Here is a 9,896-nt window from a genome sequence, read left to right as displayed (position 1 = left end):
CTGCATGCAGCCCTTCGGAAACACAAGGAACACGTTAATCTTACACGTGTCTGTTTTTCTTTTTTTTTTTTTAAGTGAAGATTTTTTGGCTTGTACAGCTTTAGTTTCGAGGGGGTGGCTTGTACATGTCGGGAGTATCTGCGAGGACAAATATATAACACACTCCTTCCGGGAACAAATATTTTGCCATAGCGGAGGCCAGGGACTGAAAAATAAAAACATTACTAAACCACTTATTTTTTTGTTAATTCCAGGGACGACGGACAAAAAAGGGACAAACAAACACAAAACGTCTCTTCTTAAGTTATTTCGAGTTTGTCCCCTTTTTCGGCCGTCGTCTACCGTTTCCCTTTTTTTTTTAATGGGTATTATAAACTAACTTGACTGTCTACTCACTCTATCTTTAAAATTAACAGACACTTTTCAAAAGTTCATCGAGCAACATTGGAGGTCGCCATTGCTCAGAAACGAAGCGTGTGATTGGATCCAAGTCCTCGCCGAAGGATGACGCAGCCCTCGTGTCCAGTACGTGCTCAGAGTGTATATGACCCTAAATATCGGAGAGGCGATGGCGGGGACTTTGTCTATTACCGAAATAATGGCCTACGATTAACTAATAAACATTTACTTATTGAAAAGCAACATACTGTTCAAATTAAAAAAAAAAAAATCTCGACAAGCGTCATGGGCAATTCCTAAATTAGAAAATTTTTAGGACGGCTCGTTGCACGTGGGAAGCGGGAGACTGCGGTGGCCTCTCAAGCACGATGCGAAAACGCGAATGATACGAATATTCATCCGTGTTTTTGCATCGTCGGCCTCGCGCTTGCGGCACGAGCGGTAAATTCAGCGCACACCCGCTCTTCCCACGCGCTTCGAACTCGTCCCAAGATCGACTGATTTTGGGAGTTTCGATGAGGCTCAGCAAGTTCTTATTTTCTTAGTTTTATAACCATTCCGTTCGTAAAACCCTGCGTTTATTTTTACTAATTAAGAAAAGTAATTATTCAATCTCAGATAGTTCGTGCTTATTATTATGCTGTACGCAATCCTCACGGCTGGCAGTTCGTTCCCGGAAATAGTTTTTTTTTTTTTTTTCTTTTTCTGAGTCTCCCTAGTTTTATCAACTTTTGAAAGAGTTCGCGGAAACGCCCGGTATCATTATTGGAAATACAGTGAGTGTGCAGGCGAGCTTGGGATAGTTAATCAGGATGATTAAAAGCCCAGACTGTGGTGAGGGGAAAAAGAGTAAGCACTCGACGATAATTTCGGACTGGAAATTTTTTAATTATCAAGATGGATTAATCGGGACGATTGCGAAGTAACAGACTTTCGGATTATCAAAAGACATGGTATCCATATCGAATCTTTGGAAAGAATACTTACCGTAGTTTTGTTTACGTTCAAAAGATGCGCCACGCGTTACCCGCTACCTTAGTAGTTTTTTTTTCTGTTGACAAATCACCGTCGCGGAAATAAAAGGAAATAAAACCCCGCAATTTCTAGCGTTCATTATGTTGTCAGTAGCGATTGATAGCGTCTTCCGCGAGGCTCCTTTTTCAACTAACTTACAATTAATAAATATTAATAAACTTCGGCATTCTCCCCTTTTTTACCAACCTTTTTCCCTCCCCTAACAGTCTCCTAACAACGAAGAAGACGGAGGAGCAGAAAAAACAACAACTTAGAACTCAACTTCCCGGCAGCAAGGAGTTCGGCCACCGGAGCCGTTGATACTTTCGCTTCACTTTCTTGGGAAGAGTTTTTTTTTCCCTAAACACCCTTTCTTACACCTCCAGCCTCCCCTCTCCCCACTTTCGAACCTCCCTTTTCTCCTCCTCTCCTTCCTCTATAAACGGAGGCCGCTGATTGGTCCGCTCCTTTTTGTCACGTGACCCCAGGCGCACTGGATAAAAGTGAGACAGAGCCGCACGCGTGTTCAGAGAGTCGCGTAGTTGCTGCGTCTCACGGTCGCGAGGAAAATCACGCTGACCCCAGGGCTTCTGCACTGCAGCGAGGCCTCGTTCAGCGGAAGCCTGCGAGTGAATTCCACCCAGACGAAAGTTTAGGGGGCAGGCCGCGTTAAGGACATCTCTTCAGGCCGAAAGATAAAACAGCTCTCTTATCGCTCCGCTTCCGATTTACTCGTACACAATGACGTCACTACTCTTCGTGTTCCTATTGGCCAGCGTCTCCCTGTGCTCCGCCCTCATTGTAAGTGAATCTTCGTTTCTGACCTCTCTTTATTTCAGAAATACCGGAGGAACGCCTGCATTTTATTCGCCCAAATATAACCGTGAATCTGATCACTGTAATTTTCTTCGCGACTGAAATGAGTACGGTAAATTAAAGGCATTGTAAAAACCAAGCGTGAAAATTTGGTTTTAGAATGAATTAATTTGTGGTATTATCCGCGCTACGATTTATCAGTTTCTATCTTTATTTAAGCAGACACAATGCTCTTGAATGGCCTAGAATCATTAGGTACCAAACAGCACTGCAGAATAGTTAGTATTGCTTTACGTTTATCAATTTCATATCAACATTGCGTTTGTTTTATTATTTAGAATAATGAATTATTTTTAAAAATATTATAAGTAGCTTTTTTTGCGTTTTAGTGCGAGGAATGCCAACAAGGCAATTTAATAGAAACCCTCTAAGGGAATGCTTCATATTTGCTAGTAACCATGGACTAAAAGGGAATGTAGCACTTTTCTGCATTTAGACATCTCAAGAGCAAACAGTTAAGGGTAATAAGTTACACACGACCTAGATTAACATTTAAAAATAGTTTTAAAAGTCGCTCTCATCGCGTTTGAGTGTTATGAGGAATTTTAATATGTTTAATACAGTTTGCAAAAACATTTTTAGGGCGTCATATCACGCAAGAGGTGGATAACTATGAGAATAAATTATACCACCTTATATTACCTTAAAAAAAATTGTAAATATTTGCCTAGTTTCAAATTTTTTTAAAGCTCAGTACACTTAGCTTGCAGATCAAGGCAAACAAATGCTGTTTTACATGGGGTACTTCACCAACCATATAATCTTTTAAATTATCTATTCACATGCAGTATTACAACGGAATTAATTACAGAACTAATGCATGCAATAGGATTTGTGTTTCTTTCTTGGATTCGCGTGATTGGAAGAAGCTGAAGTCACGTCCTTCTTGCCAGTTATGATTATAATGCGATTAAAGGCAGAGGTGCAAGCGAGCTGGACAAGAAATTACGAAAATAATTCCTGGAGAAGGGGAACAAGGGGGACAAAGGACAAACACAGCTAGGTGACTGGTGCGCGACCGAAAAAATCCGCCTTGTCCGGGTATCGGAGAAGTCCCGGGTTCGATACCCGGACCAGGCGGATTTTTTCGGTCGCGCACCAGTCACCTAGCTTCCTTTGGAGATTTGTTTGTCCTTTGTCCCTCTTGTTCCCCTTCTCCAGGAATTATTTTCGTCATTATTGCCAGTTACTTTTGTATTTTCAAATTTTAACTTTACTCTTGCTATTAGCAAAAGCGGTTCCTTTTAAAAAGAGTGTAAAATGCGGCAAACTAATTGTTTTAGATTAAAATGCTCCTACACCCAACAAAGTTACGGCTGCACAAAGGTTGTTATTAATCTGTTCCCGGTGCAGCGGAGAAGACGCAACATTAAATTTAAAGTACGTTATTTACCAATATTTGTTTTTTAATGACTGAATCTTCATCTGAAGCTCGTTTTCCTGTTTATTAAGTTTATATAAAATACAGAACCTTTATCTAAGGATTCTGACGCTTTCCTGAAGATTTTGGTCCTCAATTATTGCGCTTAAAATACTGCAGTAAATTGCGCTGCTCGAGTCACACTAGAAAGACAAACAGAAACAACCGTCAAGTGACAAACACGACCATCGTTCACGCGAGGGTATCTTTGGCAGGCTTGCGATCACTAGTGTTTCCTTCACGAGCACTACGAGAGGCGGCAAGCCTGCCAAAGGTATACCGTCGCCTTCATGCTGGACGTCTTTGAGCGGCCTGCCGGTGCCGGTTGTTTCTGTTTGTCGCTCTAGTGGAACTCTGGCATAAGAGGCCATACAATAACTTGTCCCACTTCCCAGATATGGGTATTTTAAATTCCAGTGTGCAACGTTTGGCGCTTCGTATAACTGATGGCCTTAGAATGCTCATTGCTTGCGCCTTCCATGAATACACTCTAAAAACAGCCCGTGCGTCTGCTTTTCCACACAACACTTGGAGAGCCAATCACCGCAACTTACGAAGGCAGCTCAGTGAATGACAATGCCGAAACATATGTTTAGACCAAAAAAACGCAGTCTGAGTTCTGACATTAAGCAATGCAAAACGTCACGCCTTGCACTGCTTAATGTCACAAGTCAGACTGCGTTTTTTGGTCTAAACATATGTTTCGGCATCGTCCTTCGCTGAGCTGAGTCCGTAAGTCGCGGTGATTGGCTCTCCGAGTGTAGTGAGGGAAAGTAAACGCACGGGATTTTTTTTAGTGTGGCTGAACGCGTCGCGTATAAAAGGTAATATATATACTAGGGGTGGTGCGAATATTAATATTTTCGAATACGAATCGAATACGAATAGTTAGCTTCAAATATCAAATCGAATAGTCGAAGGCAGGTGCATTTATTCACGGCATTTTTATTTTCTCATGTGGGAACTGCAGTTGATATTTTTCTTTTGATTTTTAAACTGCAGGTGATTTTCTGCATGACAATTTGTAATCTTCCCTACAACTAGATTTTTCGCGGCACTGCTGTTAACAAGAATAAAAACACAAAAACGAAGATTCAAATTGTAGGGAAGATCACAAGTTGTCATGCAGAAAAATCAACTGCCGCACATGGTCAGGTAGGAGGCGCTCCCTTCGAGCGGAAACTACAACTCCAGCCACAGAAAAAATTTCTCTCTCTCGGCACTGAAGTGGCAGGTATTGCCAGGTATATTTGATGCAAAGCTTCGCCAGACTCGAATATCTTAAGTACCCGACAGTTCGGCACCACCCACACGGATCACTCTCTCTTTAGCAGTGCCTCCTCCGCATACGCTACAACTTTCCATTCTGAAGCTGAAAGCACTTTGCTTTGCATTGCACTTTTGGCACTTTTGGCTAAGTGGTCAAATGCTTGCAGAACATTTGCTTACGGCGTTGAGCCTTGCTCTTGTGACTGTTCACAACACTGTGACTGATAGCCATGTGTCGAGTGTTCACTGTGGTGTGAACCGCTTCATCATAAATTTTGAAGTGAGAAGATTGCAGATGAAGCTCATAACTTTCGCTGGCGCGCTATGTCCAAATGTCGCTTGCGAAGGCAACAGCGGTAGTGCCGTTTTTAAAGACACTGTTGAACTCTGATTTCACCTTCTTTCGGGTGTCGTCATACGTCCGTGGCACAAGCATGCGCGAGAGTGTAGAGCGGGATAGTAGGCGATAGTTGGGAACGGATTCTGTGAGAAGTTCTTGGAAGCCGCGGTCTTCCACAATACTGTAAGGCTCCAGTGTAAATCAAGCCCCACCACGGCGGCCCTCTTGTTATTTAGCGCTCGCACCCTCTTTTCTAGCTGACGGACCTTGTGCGGCGCATGAAGTCTGTTCAGCGTCGGTTGATCTTTTCCTGGCGTACCAGTGGTAATCCCACGATACTCTTTCAACAACGAAGGATGCACACTTTGAGATGGTTGACAAGGGGTGTTGTCGTACCTGTGGGCGTTTTAAGCGTTGACTCGCATGCCGTACATTCCGCCATCGATGCCGTAAACCTCGCAAAATATTTCCAAATAGCGCTCCTCTCTCTTCGTTTTGGTGCCGTTCCCCGTTCGTTCATTTGATTCACAGACGGTTCCCCGCAATCACCTCCATCCGCCATAACACGGGTGGGAGAACGCGACAGTGAGCACAGTTTAAAAAGTGAGGAGTCACAGGGGAGCAGAAACTCGCAAATTACACCGACGCAAACCTCCTTGCAGCGACGCCACTGTTTAGTTTGAAGGGTTTGAAGCCGCCATGCAGCTATGTCACTGTCCTTGGGCCTTGCTTACCGAAATCGAAACCGAAAGCAAAACTTCGGCTTTTGAATACGTTATCTAATATTCGATTAATTTCGAATATTCGTGTTACGACGAATATTCGAAAAATACCGAAGGCTTGGTTTACAAATCGAATACGAATATTAAGTGTATAATATTCGATTCGTATTCGAAATTTCGAATATTCGCCCACCCCTAATATATACTTTTTTTTTAGTCTGCTGGTGCCAAAATGTTTTTGTCCGAGCATGATTTTGTAAGCTCGGGCGGTTATTGCGAAAATAAAACAATTATATCTTTATGAACGTGACGGTAAAACTAAGACTTAGCTAGGAAAAGCGAAACGCGAGGGAAAGCAGACAAATAACAGGCAAGGGTTCAAGCTCAGTCAGAAGGTTTATTTCGTACACACCTAATATATCACGTCTCGAACGCCGTCACTACATTCACCAGAACTTCCAGAAGCAACAAAAGCCCACAACAAGAGGACAGAATAAAACAAAAGGGTAAAAAAGTAAAAAAGCGCACACACACAGTTTTAACAAAAACGGGGGTAAACCTTGACTTCGGAACTGCCTACTCAGATCCACGACCTTGTAACAGTCTACAACCTTCCAGAAAAAATTAAAAATTTACAAGCGCAGATATTGTTTACATCCGTTCCCAAACTGAAACGACGCCTGACTTATACAGTTACCAGACCTTTCTTTACGAATCGTTTCTTGAACTGCAAATTTCATGTCATTACGTTTTTTTCCAATTACTTTCGTTTCGGACAAGTTTTCTTTGCATGCATGATATCACTGAAGGTGCCTGGCTAAGTCGTTGTTGGAAGCGTTGTTTCTCCCATTCCGTCTGTGGTCAGTCAGTCTATCTTTTATGCACCTCGACGTCTGACCTACGTATTTAAACACGCACTCCAAAAGAATCTCGGAAACCACTGATGTCTCACACGGAACGGGCCTTTCGAGGTGTCCCTCCTGCCATTCTTTCCGTGAGGATTCAAAATGCGTAATTTGGCATAACTTGAAATCAGACGTGAACACAGTGTTCACGACAACCTTCTTCGAGGAGGATTTGTGTTATGAGAAATATTATGAAAATATGAAATAGCAGCTAGTCGGCTCCCCACATCTTTATCATCATTATGTATGTATTTTTTGCGAAGGCAAATATAGACAATGCGCAACAAATGGGCGGTTATAAAACATTTTATGACGTAAATTATATTAACATTAAAACAGTGTCATACAACAAATAATCTTTGTTGTGCAAAGTAAATTACATAAATATCATTAATACAGGTAGAAAAAAAAACATTAGTTGATACTTATGTAGCAAAATGGACCGTTGGGCGAGTTGTCCCAGTCGCGCTGTAACTTGTGATGATGCATGTGTGTTATCAGTGCAGACGCAAATAGTCGGCTGTTTGTGTTATAACTGCGATGCGACTTCTTTGTGTCACAATGCTGTTGGGTAGATTATACTAGACGTATATCCGTGCCCCACGGGTAACTCGAATGCCACTCGAATGCCATTCGTGTGATCGACGAATCGGCTCGCGATCTGTCGCGCGTGGAACGCCCCACGCTCGGAGTGTCGCGTGTTGATTGGCCGATCGTTCAAATGTCAATGGCATTCGAGTTGCCCGTGTAGCACGGGTATTAAAGAAGTAGAGTAAAAAACGAAGCGAATAAAACAAAAATGGGCCGTGCGTTAGGTAAGTTATCAAAGCGATTTCAACAAAAAAAAAAACAAAAAAAAAATCCCTTTTTAGCGAAGATAGCTGCCAGCCCTCTGGTGTCAAAACAGTAATGTAATTTATGGAGTGCGCGAGGTGTCCAGAACTAAAAGGTGTGGCGCTAGGTTAACCACATTAAATGACCGGCACGGATTACATAAAACAAACCGTGGTATATAAACTTGCGAAACACAAGGAAAGTGAAAAACATTACCTAGAGGAGGCCATTGAGTTCAATCGGGAGTAAAAATAGTGTCTTAGTTGCCATTGGAAAAGATCGACATTTGAGAGTTCGTGAATTCGAGGAAATGTAATCGTAATCACCCGTGAGTTTTTCTCTTTTTTTTATTTTAACACGTGCGATAAAGATTTTTTTTTTTTGTGTGTGTGTGTGTTGCATAGCGCTTTCGAGTAGAAGAAAAAAAATATTTCTGAAACATGTAATTTGCGTTCCGGATTCGAAATAACGACCCTTTTTTTTTTTTTTTAGGACTGCGGCGTGTGCATTAGCTGTTCGATATAGAAATACATTTTTAGTACGTGTCAGATACAATATAAAAAGGAAACGTTAAGAGGAAAAATGCACCAAGAATCGGAGTTTTGCGTTGCCTAATTTCTCTTACCTTTTGTTCCAGAAGAGAAAAAAAAAATCAATTTCCTTTTCATATGGCTGGTTTTGTCGATCCAGTAAAATGAGTACGCGTTGTTTCCGATTCATTTGAAAACTTTGATCCCCAGAAACTTTAATCCGCCAAACTACGCGCGCAAGTTAAAGTTCTAACTTTTATTATTTTTCTTTTTTTACCGGGAATACTTTTTTTTTTTTTTTCATCTTTTACAACGACGATTTATCGCCCGGTACAGCAGCTGCGCTATTGTTACGGGGCGCTGAAAATAATGTCTAAGCCCCCATCCCTGCACCTGGCAATTCATCCTCACGCGCTCGTTCCCAGAAAGATGGTGTCCATCTCAACACCGACTCAGCAGCAAACGAATCTTCCCTTAATTAGATGAGCTCTTCCTTCGCACAGCCGACCACACATGGACGCCGCACAACCCCGTCTGCAAGGTGCCCGCGGGGAAAAAACATGGACGCAAGAAATAGTAACGCATTAGCTTGACTGCCACTACTTTGTTCCCCGTCCGCCAACTGGGCCAAAGTACACTGCAGCAGCCTCTTGCCACGCGTAAGAACTCGGAAAACACAACACTGTACGCTTGACCGAGCTCACTGGACGCGGTATCTTGTACCGCTCCCGCCTTTTTCTTTTTTTCTTTTTTTTTTACCCCGAATAGAAGCAGTTAAGTGCACGTGTTGTCGTTTGTTGCTCACCACCTGGAAATTTCATCTCGCGTTTCTTGTTTCCCATATTTTCTTTGCAACTATAACCAGTTTGTCAAGAGAAACCAGGATGAAAACAGTACGTAAAAGTTACATTCAATTTTGCTTAAGACATCTTTTTTTTTTTTTTTTTGAAAGGGGGGGGGGGGGGGGGCGGGGAGATTGAAAGAGGGCGCGTACGGTGCACTTTTTTTAGCGTTTTTTCCTAACTGAGGACAACTATGTCTTGAGGTGAATAACGATACGCTAACGAGGCTTGCTGCTCTAGACATTTCCACTGTTTACAAAAATCGCAGTCCACAAATGTTAATCACAGTCCAGCCAGCGCTCGCTCGCAATTGCACTCTAAAATAAGCCCGTGCGTCTACTTTCCCGCACAACACTCGTTGAGCCAATCACCGCAACTTACGAAGGGAGCTCAGGGGACGACAATGCCGAAACATATGTTTAGACCAAAAAACGCAGTCTGAGTTGTGACATTAAGCAATGCAAAACGTCACGCTTGCATCGCTTAATGTCACAACTCAGACTGCGTCTTTTGGTCTAAACAGATGTTTTGGCATTGTCGTCCCCTGAGCTCCCTTCGTAAGTTGCGGTGATTGACTCTCCGAGCGTTGTGCAGGAAAGTAGACGTACGGGCTTTTTTTACAGTTTGCGGTCAGCCAGAAAGTGCGCGTGCACAACACACAAGCACAGCAATGAACGCGCCCTCGAACGCTTAATGGGAAAAGGTATAAGGAGTATTCACTGGGCGCCATATTTGTGGGTGATGT

General features: G+C 42.6%; 1 protein-coding gene across 1 annotated transcript in view; it reads left to right on the top strand.

Annotated features, from left to right (window-relative positions):
• Positions 1 to 1,934: 1,934 nt before the first annotated feature.
• Positions 1,935 to 9,896, top strand: part of LOC8036113 — a 169,982-nt gene continuing 162,020 nt past the window's right edge. Inside the window, exon 1 of the mRNA XM_029986571.4 lies at positions 1,935 to 2,214. Within this exon, the coding sequence (XP_029842431.2) occupies positions 2,155 to 2,214 (60 nt within the window). The 5' untranslated portion in view covers positions 1,935 to 2,154. The remainder of the gene's footprint in view (positions 2,215 to 9,896) is intronic.

Source organism: Ixodes scapularis, unplaced genomic scaffold (genome assembly GCF_016920785.2).
Source record: "Ixodes scapularis isolate PalLabHiFi unplaced genomic scaffold, ASM1692078v2 PGA_scaffold1__304_contigs__length_218370807, whole genome shotgun sequence".
NCBI classification, from domain to species: Eukaryota; Metazoa; Arthropoda; class Arachnida; order Ixodida; family Ixodidae; genus Ixodes; species Ixodes scapularis.
Note: the sequence above shows the minus strand (reverse complement) of the source record. Positions and strands in the feature narration are given on the sequence as shown.